The following is a 15,115-nucleotide window of genomic DNA, read 5'->3' on the forward strand; positions in this document are numbered from 1 at the left end:
GTGGTCACAACCTTAGTAGCCATGGTAATTGTATAGAGTGATTTACCTGCTATTATTATTATTATTTGCCAGCTCTTCAGGATTTGCATGCTTGTAATGACTCCGTTTAGAACCCACAAGCTACTGAATCTGGTACCCATCCTGTGTGGAAGAAGGCCAAGGGGAAAGACGTTGACACCTTTGAAAGAATAAGAGTTGGTATATCGTATAACTACCAAAGGCAAGCATACAATTTGAACTAGATGAATCTGTCAAAATGTACAAAGCATGGCTAGTGACATACTCAAATGTGTAGCGTAGACAACATGGAGATACTGAATCCTCAGAGAGTGAGCTTGTCCCTTGCAGCTAACAGATAGTGGCCCTCGTGTCAAGAATTCATTTCTCCATGTTAACCTAGAGGAGGAAGTGTACATGGATTCGTTACTAGGTTTTTGACCCAAGGGAAGCTTGAGATGGTGTGGAAACTAAAGAAGTCAATCTATATGGATTGAAGCAATCGCCAAGGCCATGGTTAGAAAAGTTCAGTAGTCATGACTTCTGGATCCAAGTGGCATACGAGTGATTATAAGATGTCTATTGAGGGGTGGGTGACGAATGAATTTCTAGTGTACATAAATGATATTGTGCTTGCAAGAGATAAGACATAGTAAGAAATTATATACTTTCATCTTAATACTCAAAAGAACTAGGGGATACTTTCTTGAGATGGAGCATATGAAGTCCAGTAATATTATTTTTTCATTTCTCAGAGAAATATATTCCTTAGATCCTCAAAAGGAAACTGAAAAAGCAATAGCCAATCCAATCACTTCCAATTGATGAAAGAGAAACTGCCAAGGGCATTGGTAGACGCAACAACCCTACACCACCTACACAGAGAGGTGGTCAGCCCATTCCTGCATGCACCACGGACGAGTCACATGAGAACTGTTGGTTAGATTTTGACTTGAGGTCCAAGCCAAGCACGGGTATTCTAATGTAGCATAAAGGATATCTCATTCTATTAAGCTACTCATAGGCAAATTAGGTTTCATCACCAGATGATACATGGTCAACTTTGGGACACTATGACTTTCTCGGTGGAAGCTTAGGTCCATGAAAACACCAAGAAAAGTAGTGAGCCTTTGCAAGATAATGTAGGGGGCAGATTATAGAGGAATAGCTGCACTGCATTTTGAATGGCCTCTGTGAAGGGATTGTGGTACTGCATTTGTATGCCATTCTAAGATTGTGTAAGGATATTTTTCTCTATTGTGAGCTGTTATTTTATATACATCCCTAATTTGACAGGAAAGATATCAATAAATTCCACTTGTTGCCCTCTCTTCCTTTTCTCCATTCAACAATTTCCTCCATCACATAATATTTCGATAGGTCAAGGGATCACGTGCTCACTTGCTGTATGAATATTTAAATTGCAATATTTCAAGGAATCACATTATTCACCATCCAGTCTGATTGTACAATATAAAATCAAACACTCACCACTTTTTAGAAACATTGGTTTTGTTTCATAGTTTTCAAGATACTTACAACAATAAGTATATACCAATTTTATTTGTTGTTAATTTATAATGTAAAAATGATGATTTATCATTGGGTTAGAAGAAACAAAAACATATTTTTTAGGAGAGATTTAGAAATAAGTGGGTACATGAGAGTGTGAACGTTTGAGGAAAATTGGAGGGAAAATGAGTTGCTAGAAAGGACTTTAAAAGTCACTTCCCGACTTATTCTCCCATGGCCATATAATGCATGTGTGCATGTGATGTGTGTTTGTGAGACACATTTTGGTGGGGACATTGTAGCATGTCTGACATGCTTCTTGGTGTTTTGCACAACCCATCATCCCTTTGATTATATCCAGTGACAACCAACATGTTAATTTCAAAGAACATGAACATGGTAATGTATGACATGACAAATCCTGGGCATTCTGTGTGGTTCTTTATTTTGGGGATGCAAGAGTTTTGAACCAACAGAAATGATATCCAAATGAAGGGTTTTAACCAGTGAGCTATAGCAAGGTGTTCTAATTTCAAGCCAATAGCATCCTCGATTTCAATTTGGTGTTGACAGGGATTAGAAACTGAAATTTTATAATTTGGACCAAGTCTCAAAATATCACTAAATGTTTCTACAGTAAATTGATAGATGACTAACTTTCAAAATTTTCTCAAAATTAAGATGGAAATCCCTGTAGATCTTGCTGAAATTAAGGAGTCTTCAAAAAAAAAAAAATTTAAAAAAGAACCCACTACACAGTTTTGTGCGAAGTATTTAATTCCAGATTTCAAAAGAAATAAGCCAGAAACTAATTCTTTCTGAACTTGCTAAAAATTAGGATGGAAATCCCTCTACATTTCATTGAATTTCAGGTTGAGTTCTTATAATTTAAATTGAGAAAAGGAATCCACTACACAGTTTGTTATGAAGTGTTTAAATCTAGATTTCAACAGAAATACGCCAGGACTTGATTCTGGAATCAGCCGAACTGATTATGAAATCAATCAAAGTGGGTATCACTTTTGAACTTTAGACATCAAAGAAGGTCCATGCGGATGCATTCAAACTTTAGATGTCAAAGGGTAACCTCCCTGTCAATTTCAAACAGGGGTCAACATTCACAAAGATTAGCTTGGGTTGGTCCCTGGAAAGAGATTATATAACATAAATATTTCATTTAGAAATGGTCATATCAATATTCCAGGTCTTAAATATTTTTATAAAATGGCTCTCAAAGGCTTAGAGCGAAGGGAAAAGACCTCCACATAGTCTTTATTGATCTAGAGAAAGCTTATGATAGAGTACCTTGAGAATTGATTCAGCAGGTGTTGGAAAAGAAAGGTGTTTCCGGACACTACATCGACTTGGTGAGAGATATGTACGATGGAGTACTAACTAGTGTACGAGCAACTAGTGGACAGATGAGTGAGTTTTTAGTGATAATAGGCGTACATCAAGGGTCAACAATGAGCCCATACCTCTTTGTCTTAGTTATGGACGACTTAACTAGACACTTACAGGAAGAGGTACCGTGGTGCATGTTGTTCGCAGATGATAGTTTTGATTGATGAGACCCGAAATGACGTCAACACAAAGTTAGAACTTTGGAGGGATGCTCTAGAATCCAAAGGTCTTAAAATTAGTCGGACTAATACAGAGTATATGGAGTGCAAGGTTAGTAATAATAGGAGTAGAGACGAGGAAGTAGTCAAGATTGACAGTCAGCAAGTACAAAAAAGACCGCACTTTCCATATCTTGGGTCGATAATCCAGGAAAATGCAGAGATCGAGGAAGACGTCGCACATAGAATTAGAGTTGGGTGGACGAAGTGAAGATGTGCAACTAGAATTTTATGAGATCGCCGCATACCAATGAGGTTGAAGGACAAGTTCTACAGGACAACGGTGAGACCAGCTTTGCTCTATGGGGGGAAATGTTGGACTGACAAAAAGAATGAGTGTAGCGGAGATGAGGATGTTGAGATTGATGAGTGGAAAAACAAGAAGGGATAGAATTCAAAATGAATCTATTCGAGAGAATTTAAGTGTGGCACCAATAGCCGATAAAATGAGAGAGTAGATTAGGTGGGCTGCCCATGTGTGGTGCCAACCAAGTACAACACCTGTAAGGAGATGCAACTTAGCTCAAGTGGAAGAACTGAAAAGGGCAAGGGGTAGGCTCAAAAAGACGTGGTTGGAAGTAGTCCGAAAAGATATGGAGACTTATGGCCCCATTGAGGATATGGCCTATAATAGAGTAGAATGGAAAATCAGGATTCATAGAGCCAACCCCAATTAATTGAGAAAAGGCTAAAATGATGATGATGATGATGATGGCTCTCAAATGCTTGTGGTTCACAAAGTCTCTAGATCCTCTCAAAAAATTATATATTACACAGGATGCCACCATATGCAAGATGGATAATATGAACTCTGAAGTTGATACGTTCCAAAAAGATGCCATGATTCACAACTAGATCTCAAGAGATTTGATTAGTGCACACCTTCATAAATAGATGTCCTACAAAAACACCAAAGGGATAGAGGATTTGTCATCTATAAATGTCATACATCATATCCATATCCCTAATTTTAAAAATCAATCCTGGAGGGTGACCACCTAGCCGTTAGACATTTAGTGGAACCTCATGAGGTTAGGCACACATAGTGTGCAGGATTTGTCCCCACCAAGTTGAACTCGAGAATCCTACAATACCAGGATGCACCATTCATCACACAATGCCACTAACTTCATGTCTCTATATTTTGCCAAACCAAACATCATAAGCGCCTCTTGAAATTCTTTTTTCTTTTCTCCATAGCGATTTGAAGAACATTAACCCACTCCAAATATATGTATATGTCTATGTATATATATGTGTACACACACACACATATATGTGTGTATGTGTGTGCATATACTTCAATGAGTCACTTTTGGACCACTATCAAAGGCGTTTTTTTTTTTTTGATAACTGTTAACATTGTATTTCTATAGGAGTTTACAAAAGATATGACTGAAACCGCACCCTCCTTGGGTGGCTAACAGTGAATATACATTAGTCTTTCATTATCAATATAGGCTTATAAGAAGCGCTCCATGTTACAAGATTTACAATGAGAAATACAAAAAACTGAGCAATGGCTTGCTCAATGGGAGAGGTGCTATTCTGTACAGCTGAGGTCCTGCACAAAAAAAGAGTTGGACCTAGTCTAGGAGTCAGTACTGCTGAGGTCCTGAACAAAAAAGGAGTTGGACCTAGCCTGGGAGTCTGAATGCAAACTAGCTCCCTCCTTCACCAGTAGATTTGCTAGATTGTTGGACATCCTCTAGGTATGGTGCCATAAGACGCTGGTAACCCTACATAAATGTGAAATTTCATCAAAGATTGAGGGCAATTGACAAGGAGGGGGGGACAAGCCTCGTGCCTAGGATATGGTGTTAGAAGAATCTCCTTCCACTATCAATGTAGAACCCCAGGAGGAATTAAAGTTTCTCAATCCCAATAAGAGAGCCATGGCTTCTACATATTGAGAGTCGAAAGTCCCTAGAAGTATCGAAAGAGTAAAGAGGACATAGCCCTAGCTATCTCTGAAAACTCCCCCTGCGCTTGAGGGACTAGGGTTGCCTAAGGAGCAGCCATCAAAGTTCAGCTTGATGCTGCCCTTTGGAGGGGGTTGCCAACTGCTAATTCTTGGGGGTTTGTGAGGTCTATGGATAAGTATGTTTTGCCATTGAGGAAAGAAAGTGTTCCTCAGGATGCCCGAAACGGATTTGTGTTGAGAAGCCCAGAAGGTGGTTAAAGAGACTATCTTGTGGAAGAGAGCTGGCTATTGTAGCTGAGCACCGTTGAAGATCCTATTGCTCCTTTCCAGCCTGAGAGACCATATTGTAGCAGCCACCGTGGCCTTCCATAATATTTTCCCAGCCAAGGGCCACTGAGAAGCGAAGTTGTGGGTGATGAGTGCTTTGAACGTGGTTGGGGTAACCCATTGGAGGCCGAAAAGCTGGAGAACAAGTGACCAGAGTTTACTGGAAAAGTCGCAAAGAATGAACAAGTGGGGGTTAGATTCCTCCTCACAGAGACATAGGGCACATCTGTTTGGTAAGGAGAGACTTCTTCTTTGTAATTGGTCGACTGTGAGGGCTCTTTGAGAGCAGGTAATCCAACTAAAGAACTGGATCTTTGGTGGGGCGATGTTGGACCACACTTTTGACAAGATAGAAGTGGGGTTGAGGGGGAAGGTTGGGGGTTGAATGAGGGCTTTTTAGAAAGAAGCTACTGAAAAAAGGCCAGAGAGGGATATGGTCCATACCAAAGAGTCACTGTCGAAGGAGGGGAGGAAGTGGGAGGATAGAGTGCCCAATAGATGTAGGAACTGAGTGCACTCGTCCTCAGAGAGGTGTCTATGAAATGAAGGACAACAGGTTCTTCTGCTACCCACGAGAGGCAATTCCTCATAAATAGAGGAGTTACAGTCAGTGGAGAGGGAGAAGAGGGAAGGGAGGCCTTGCACAAAGGAAGTATCGATCCAGAGGTCTGTCCAGAATTTAACTCTAGTACCAACTCTAGTGTGGAATCTAATGTGCCTTGTGAACTGTGGTAGGGAAGAAGCTAAAGACAACCACACTCCAGATGCCTTATGTTTTTGAATGCTCTCTGGTACCCAAGTATCCTCCTAGATCTTGTATTTTTTGCACAATATTTAAGCTCAAAGAGCATTTGGTTGGGTGGCAAGGCGCCGCTACCATTTGCCTAAAAGAGTTGTGTTATGCTTTTTGAGGATGCGAATCCCTAAGCCCCCTTGTTTTCTTGGTAGGCAGGTGTTATCCCAAGCTACCAGGTGAAATTTTGTCTTCTCTGCCTGGCTTGACCATAGGAAATTTCGCATAAGTTGTTCTATGCGGTTGGCCACCTGTGCCGGCATCTGGAACAGGGACATGAGATATACTAGGGTGGGTGGCCTTGATCAGGATTACTCTGCCCGCTCGTGAGAGATATCTACCTTTCCAGGTGGTTAGGCATCTCTCAACTTTGTCAAGAACCTGGGACCAAAGTCTTTTTTTGGGTTTCCCTAGCCCCAGAGAAAGATCCAGGTAAGTGGAGGGGAGATTTTCCACTTTGCAGTCCCAGTCTGGAATAAGGGCAGCCACCTCGTCAGATGACAAGGCAACGCCCATCATTTTGGATTTACTCATTTTAACTTTGAACCCTGTAGCTGTCTGGAAGCATTGGAGAAAGAGTTTGAGGGTGTTAATCTCCTCTCGGTGGCGTCTAGGAAGACCAAGGTGTCATCTGCGTATTGCAAGTGTGACACCAAGGGACCCTGGTTGTTAGTGGTGAAGCCAGAGAGAAGACCAGACTGGTAGAGGCGGGAGAGGGATCTAGAGAAGACTTCCATGGCTATGGCAAAGAGGAAAGGGGTGAAGGGATCCCAGCCGAGAAGAAACTTTTCGGTGATCCATTAAGGAGGATGGATAAATGGGGGTTGGAGTAACATCACCTCATCAAAGGCGTTTGAATTCACTTTTACATTCTTTGTCTCTCCCTCATATATCTAATATCTCTCTAGAGTGCAAACAATATGGCTATGGCAAAGAGGAAAGGGGTGAGGGGATCCCAGCCGAGAAGAAACTTTTCGGTGATCCATTAAGGAGGATGGATAAATGGGGGTTGGAGTAACATCACCTAATCAAAGGCGTTTGAATTCACTTTTACATTCTTTGTCTCTCCTTCATATATCTAATATCTCTCTAGAGTGCAAACAATATATATTTATATATATATATATATATATATATATATATATATATATACACACACACACACACACTTCTGGACTACTGTCAAAGGCATCTGAATTCTGAATTCACTTCTACACACTGTTTCTCTCCATCATATATCTAACATTTATGGAGTCCAAATGATGCCTCCTAATGGTGTCTAAGGCTTCTTTAAAAGCAAATAAAATCATGAGGGGATTGAGCAAGCACTCAAAGTATTCATCCACAAATCCACTTAAAATACAGTCTCCAGCAAGGCACAACAGAGTTCAAGTCTACTATGTGTACTGGATAGGGGATCTTCTGCTTAGTTATACTGAAAACCAATTTTCATATCTCATGCATGTCGTCATCTTAAATAAAGTCAAATGAACTGATTTTATTTTTTTTTGGGGAAAAAGTTGACTTTCCAAATGAAATGATCTTTTAGACAACAGTTTTCTCCACCATTACCCAAGTTAGGCTTGCTGTTATGGTTTTTTATATTGCTTGCAACCTTGTGGCTTTTGTGGGTGGAAAGGAATAACAAAAACTTTACGGACAAAAGAAGAGAAGTAAAATCCTTAAAAGCTACGATTATGCCCACAATAATATCTTAGGGGAAGTCAATGAAGGAACTTTGGGGCTACAGTTCATTAGGTTTCCTCTCCAATTTAATCACATTCAAAAAACCAGGCTCCCAAGAAATGTAAATGTAACAGGCGAACTTCGCCCCCATAAGGTGCCATGAAGACCTGAAGCTCAGTTTTGATGGAAGCCCAAGGGGACACTCAGGCTCTACGAATTGGAGGGGCCCTGTGAGGAACCATGAAGAGAGGACATCAATTAGCAACTCAGGTCCCCTCCCCCGACTGTGGCTACAATAATGCCGAAGCCCGGCTTAGGGGTGGCAATCGGGTGTCTGGGCTCCAATGACTTCAGCCCGACCCAAGTCGGGTCCGAGTCCAGGTCAGACTTCGGCATGGACCCCATTGGGTTAGGTCTGTTGTGGGTCAGGGTCGACTTGATCCGACCTGTCCGAATATAGAATATATATAAAAATATATTAAATATATACTATACAATATATAAATTAGTTTGTTTCTATTTTTATAATTTCTAGATGTTGGTCCGGGGTCCAAATGACTTGGACCCAATCTGAACATGTAAAACTTAATTCGGTTGGGTTCGGGTTGGGGTTGCCTGGGACCCAACCCCACCCATTCCCACCCCTATCCCGGTCCCTCCTATGGAGTATCGGGTTGGTGGAAGAAAAATGGTCATGGCCCAAAATTGAGGGAGACTCAAGTATTGTGGTACAATGGGTTAGTGGAAAAGCTTTGTGCCCATGGCACTTGAACGTGCTCGATGAAATTTGGGACCACATGAGTAAGCTAGAGGTGCAGTTCAATCACTTAGCTAGGGAGATAAATAGTGAGGCAAATGCTCTCCCAAGGATGGTGTTTCAAAGTCTTCGTTGGTTGTGAGCAAATAAGTTTTTGTTATTCTATAGAGTTTGTGGTATATAGGCTCAATTTTGTAAATGGAAAATGAGCACATATTCTTGTAAATCAATTTTGTTCAGCAAAATCAAAATTACTGATCCAAAAACAGAAAACATGAAGTTTTTTATAGGTCAAAGGTTGTATGAAAATTACACAAATTACACTTTCTTCAGCATGCCTTTAACCAATTTCAGTCAAACCCAAAACACCGGTGTCTTAATTGAGTTAAGACTAGTCTCCTATGCGTAATCCATGGATGTGAATATTGAATGCATTATATTTAAAAACTGCTTTTTTTTTGTTTTCTTTTCTAGGATTGGGCTCAAGATTAGGTGACTAGGGAGACGGGGTACCACAATGTGAGGTCTTGAATTCCATTCCTACCAAGGGTAGGGGAACCCTTCCCTACTAAACTGGTCAAATAAAAAATGTTTTTCTAGACCTATCGTGATATATAATAGGTCGTAAAAGCTGGATTCTTGCAAACTCTTTGATCATTGTGTGCAAGTACAATTTGTCAATCAATGGAAAGAAATGATTGTTCAACAACTTGCAATTGCAAATAAAGGCCATAGGAAAAATATATTCCTCTAGACACAATATATCAATAACATTGCTTCAAATCTTACCTATTGAAATACAAATATGATATTATAGCCTTAAATGAAGAAAGAGAAGCACAAAATTAAGAAAAAGAAACAACTCTTCCAAAGGAATAAAATGTCCATCCTGCCCCTAATACTTACACTTGGGCAGAAAAAATGTGTTTCGACATTCAAATGCTTGTAAAAAGCAAGGATAATTTGTATATTTTGACCGTGAGCATTTCCATTAATAGGAATCAAATCGATCTTAATAGTTTACAGAATGCATAGTTCCTACTATTTATAGAAGAAGCAATTTCACATTGAAATGAGTAAGGGAGTTCCATAAAAAAGAACCGTAAGGAAACACCCCACAAAGCCATTGAAACAAAAGGAAAGGGGTGATTAAAAAAACAACAGGGAAGGTGTGAAAACTGTGGAAATTATAAAAACTTGCACTTATTTTTTGGTACAATATTGTCATTCCTTTTATGTGTACCCTATATTAGGAAACTGGTTCATTGCAAATGTTACTTTATTTAGTAGTACACAATGTTGTAATCTTATAAATTGGGGCTCTTGTTCACATCTTCGATAAGCTCTGAAATGCATCTTCCATGGGGGCTTAAGGCTCAAATATATAGAAATACAGTTTTTCATATGGTATCAAAGCTATAAGTTTTTTGACACCGACTGCCGGATTGATCTGCACCTCTACAATCGTCTGATTTGAGCCCTTCTGTCGAGTCGTGTTTCGACTCTCCACACTAAGCTGATTTTCCATTGCTTGATATGGAATACCTCATCGTTGAAAATTTCAATACTCTTTCTCTCTCTACAATTCTTTTTTGATATTGTGTGCATCACCCTTTCCAAAGAACCAGTCGATAAGGGTTTACTCGAGCATGACCAGATGGAGCAGGAGGGCAAATTGAGTTCAGAGTCAAGATCAGATTCCAAGTTATGTGTGGGTTGTTGTAGCTCCTGCCAAGTGATACTTGGAAAACTCCACTCCTCTCTCCTCGCTAGACATCGATTCATTCACCTGTTTAACTTCCTCTCCATGATCTACACCTTACCCAGAAGACCCAACAACAACTTTACTCGAATCCCCAGCGTCTTGATTCTCCTTCTCGCTGCCCTCATGACCTTGAACCTTGCTCCAATGCCTAGTACCAAAACTCTGTTGACCTGATCTCTTTGGTTCTTTCTTTGAATATCTCATGAGAAAACCTAGCATTGCGAGATCACAATGCCTTAGTTGCTTTCTCCATGATACCTGTTGCAATGGGTATGCTATATTGGCAACTAAAAAGTATTGTTGCATGTGAAGACCTGGTGTCCAGTTAAGCTCCTTGATCAACTGGAAATCTTCATTAGACAGAATACCATCCATTAAATCTGAAGAAACAGTCCCCGTCTTCTCCACAGCAGGTCTCTTTGCTCATCATAGTTTGCATCTCATTGTTTTGTACCTGAACATCTCCTAGAGAGAGAAAGTGCGAGATTGTTCCCTCGCTTTGTTCCCAATTTGAAATGGCTGATTGCTGCCATGCTGAGATCTCTTTATAGAGAGAGAGAGAGAGAGAGAGAGAGAGAGAGAGAGAGAAAGAAAGAGAGAGGGAACAAGGAATCAATTGATAGCCATGGAGCAGAAAAATAAGTCTCAATTTAGAAGGGTTTGCATATTCTATTGAACTAGTGGGGAGAGATATCGACTTGGTTTATGGAGGAGGAAGTGTGGGTCTCATGGGTCTGGTTTCTCAGGCTATACATGATGGTGGGTGCCATGTTTTAAGGGTTATTCCTAAGACTCTGATGTGGAGTCATGTTTCGACTCCCCGTATTTGCTTCTCATATATTTATCGTTATTGTTGATGTATTTGTTGTTGTTGTTGCATTTGGAAGGTTTCTGAGGCACTTTGCAACCTCTATAGAACCCGTCATTCCCAGGCTCCCCATTGATGTCGGACCCTTATTGAGCCGGATTTGAAACCCGCCGCCAAATCCACCTCTAAAAAATGACCTCTGAAATCAGCAGATCTGCCCCATCTGAAAAACTGCCCTATTTTTGCTTCTGGATCTTGATCTCACTGTCCAGATCTGTCTGAAATCTCACCTAGCCACTCTGATCTGATATTGTCATCAACCCTCTGAAACTTGTCCAAAAAACAAAAAAATTGTAGGTTTTCTGAGTTCATCTTCGCGTTGTTTGGTCTTATTTGTATGATCGAGCTTGTTTGTTTGGTTACTCGATCATGTTGGTTATGATCTGTGTGTTGTTGAATCGGTCTTGAATCCACACTGAGTTTTGTTGGCTCTTCTAAGTGTCATTCTGTTTTATCGGTTGTCTCAACTGTTTTTCTTTCTCCGGTGAAGATTTGGAATTTTTTGTCTGATGGCTCGAGCCTACTCTGATATGGCCATCTGTTCTTAGGGCTTGCTGATCTGCTAATGCTTGAGCTTGTTCTGTTTGAGCCGTCTGTTTCTGAGGTTTGTTGATTTGTCGCTGCTCGATCTTCTGTTCACGTTATGTTTCTGAGGGTTGTCTTTTATTGCCCAAACTCCAATTGCTCTCTCTTAAGCATCTTAAGTTTGAGGGGAAGTGTGAAGTTATAGCAACTTGCATTTATTTTTGTGTACAATATCTTATTTCCTTTTATGTGTATCCATATTAGGAAAGTGATTCATTCATTTGTTATTTTTTTTAATAGTACACAGCTTTGTAACTTTATAAATTGAGGCTCTTGTACACATCTTCAATAAGCCATGAGGGCTCTGAAATACATTGAAATTCAGTATTTTCTCACATGAGCCCCAATTTATAAGATTACAAAGTTGTGTACCACTAAAAAAAGTAATATATGTAATGAACTACCTTCCTAATATGGGTACACATAAAATGAAGAAAATATTATACCAAAAAATAAGTGCACATTTCTATAATTTCTACACTCCCTTCAAACTCAAGATGAGTTACGAGATAGCAACTTGAGTTTGGATAACTGAAGGCAAGCCTTAGAAACAAAGCAGGAACAAAAGAAGCATGAGCAGCTACAAATTAGCGATCCTAAAAAATCAACGCCTCGAACAGAGAAATCTCGCATAACAGCAAATCAACAAGCCTCCAGAACAGACAAGATCGAGTAATGAAAAAAACTCGATCATTACACAGGATCGAGTAACGAAAAAATCATCATCCAATAGGATTGAGTAATGGAAAACTTAATCATTAAACATGATCAAGTAACTAAAAACTTGATTAACAACTAGGATCGAGAAATTCGATCATTAAACAGGAGGCACTTGGAAGAGCCAACAGAAATCAGCAGCGGATCAACAAGCATAATTGGACCTTAGATTCGGAGTTGAGAACAGTAAGATCCAAAACAGATCAGATAGTCGAAACACGACTCGGCAGAGAGACAGATCAAAGAGTCGAAACACGACTCGGTACAGAGACAGATCAAAGAGTCGAAACACGACTCGATGGTTGTTTTGAAGATGGTGCAGATCGGTTGTTTTCAAAAGTCATTTTCAGATGTAGGCTTCAAATTCGGTTCAACAGGGGTCCGATATCAAAGGGCAGACTGAAAGCATTTCTTAAAGGTAGGTTTCAGATCTGGCTCAACAAGGGTTTGGCATCATAAGGGAGCCTGGCAGCAAAGGGATATGTGGCAGTGGAGAATGTGAAAGTGGCATGCCCCGATCATCTCTCTCTACGGCGAGCTCAGATCTATGGGTTTTGACTCTCTACCTAACCGATTTGGGAAGAACTTTTCTCTCGAGACACAAGCCCAAAATCTTCCCAACTATTTTCAAGAGCAACAGATCAAATGGGTGCAGCAGCACAAAAAAGCCGTGGAAGAGCAACTTGCATGACTCAACATTGAGTAATGCAAATAGCAAAACAATTTTCATGAGTAGCTTGTATGACACAACATTGAGTAAGTTAACTCTTTGATGAAAACTTCTTGATGCAAATTCCAAACATGCAAAAGCAAGTAATGCAAATAGCAAAATCAGGCAATGCAAATAGCAAAAATAGGGATGACAGCCTACTAGGATCGTTGATTAAGCAGACGATGTCGATAAACTTCTACCGTTGTTTGCACACCCATGGATGATCGACCCAAGGAAGAAGATACGCTGACTAGGTGAGCACGAGACTCATTTTGAAAATCGGCGACAATGCTTGAGGGACGAGAAATGCACACCTTGAATATGAACCTCGCTCTGATACCATGTGAGAAAATACTAAATTTTAATGTATTTGAGAGCCCTCAGGGCTTACTGAAGATGTGTACAAGAACCCCAATTTGTAAAGTTACAAAGTTGTGTACTACTAAAGTAACATATGCAATAAATCACCTTCCTAATATGAATACATAAAAAAGGAAATAAGATATTGTACATAAAAATAAATGCAAGTTTCTATAACTTCACAAAAATGTCGTTGAAAATAATAAAGAGAATAGCATCGGGCTTTTTTCAGGGCAAAAAAAACATAAACATGGCACTCTAGCTTTCAAGTATGTTGAAAGAAATGATAAATATGTCAAAGAAAAGTATTTGACAATAATACCAGGAAAATTTTTCCCATTCAATTCATAGGTTTTCAAAAGACTGTCCATGAAAACAGAAGTGTAGTGTCAACAAAAAGCCATTATCCGCTTAATAACCTAATCACATGTAAAAACAAGTAGTTAACGCAAAAGTTTGGGAGAAAATATTCACATTTGTATAAAAACCATGTCTAATTACAGCACATGGAAACAGCTCTTAGTTTTAGAAAGCAAAACAGTAGGAATTCAGCCACTCATGGAAGCATTCATAGAGAATGAGAGCGAAATAATAAAGACGCATCAAAGCTCTCAATAAATCAAAACCGTACGCCACTCATGGTAGCAGAAACTCCTCGACTTCGATGAATTTAACTACACATTCCATCATCAAACAAGAAAAGCAAAATAATATAGGTATGCCAGAGCATTCCAAACAACAAGAAGATCAATGGAACTAAGAAGTGAAGCAAGAGACGGATCAAAGAAAAAGAAACAGGAGGGGCTCCCAAAATTTCATTGCCATAAATTCACAGTTAAATAGCACACGGAACAATGATTTGAACCTTATAGAATTCAAAAGCTGAAATAAAACTGCAGATTTCTACCTTTTGCTCTGATTGCGGGGACAACAGAGTAGACACGAGGTGAACGATTTGGGGACCTTATGAAGCCTGTTGTTTTGCAGAGAGAGGTTTGGAGTTGCAGAAGAGCCATGGCGTTGTGTGAGGAGAGAGAGAGAGAGAGAGATTTGGGTGAGGGGTGTGGAGTATTGTTGCCGCCACAAACGTGGGTGTCAAATTTTGTCCCTCGCCTTTCTCCCGTCCTTCAGATCTCTCTCTCTCGCTCCTTTTCTCATCCCTTCTCTTCTTTGTCTCTCGTCAACTATCCAATGCCACGTGCTGCTCGATAAGATAAAATAAGAATGGACGGAAATTTTAATTTTTGTAGGAAAAATTAAAAATATTTTTAAATTTTTAAAATAGTCACACATATTTGTATTCTACTCCAAAGTTTTATTTTTCAAATTTCTTTATTTCAAATTAGAGCTTTTCAATTTTCTCCCCGTTGTTCCTTGGAAATCGGTGTCCATAATATTATTAAATTCGTTTCACTTCGGCCAAATAGGCGGAATATTTTTTATTTTAGGCATAAGCCGAAGTGAAGCAAATCCTGGTGTCGTCTTTTCGG

General features: G+C 39.7%; 1 protein-coding gene across 3 annotated transcripts in view; it reads right to left on the minus strand.

Annotated features, from left to right (window-relative positions):
• LOC18429770 (ferredoxin thioredoxin reductase catalytic beta chain family protein) overlaps window positions 1-14,767 on the minus strand; it is a 33,233-nt gene extending 18,466 nt beyond the window's left edge. For all 3 annotated transcript variants that reach the window (XM_011623467.3, XM_011623468.3, XM_011623469.3), the window contains exon 1: window positions 14,533-14,767. In XM_011623467.3, coding sequence (XP_011621769.1) covers window positions 14,533-14,641 — 109 coding nt within the window. In that variant the 5' untranslated portion in view covers window positions 14,642-14,767. The remainder of the gene's footprint in view (window positions 1-14,532) is intronic.
• Between the last annotated feature and the right edge of the window lie 348 nt (window positions 14,768-15,115).

Source organism: Amborella trichopoda, chromosome 10 (genome assembly GCF_054954075.1).
Source record: "Amborella trichopoda isolate Santa Cruz 75 chromosome 10, AtrichopodaSantaCruz75HAP2 v2.0, whole genome shotgun sequence".
NCBI lineage: Eukaryota > Viridiplantae > Streptophyta > Magnoliopsida > Amborellales > Amborellaceae > Amborella > Amborella trichopoda.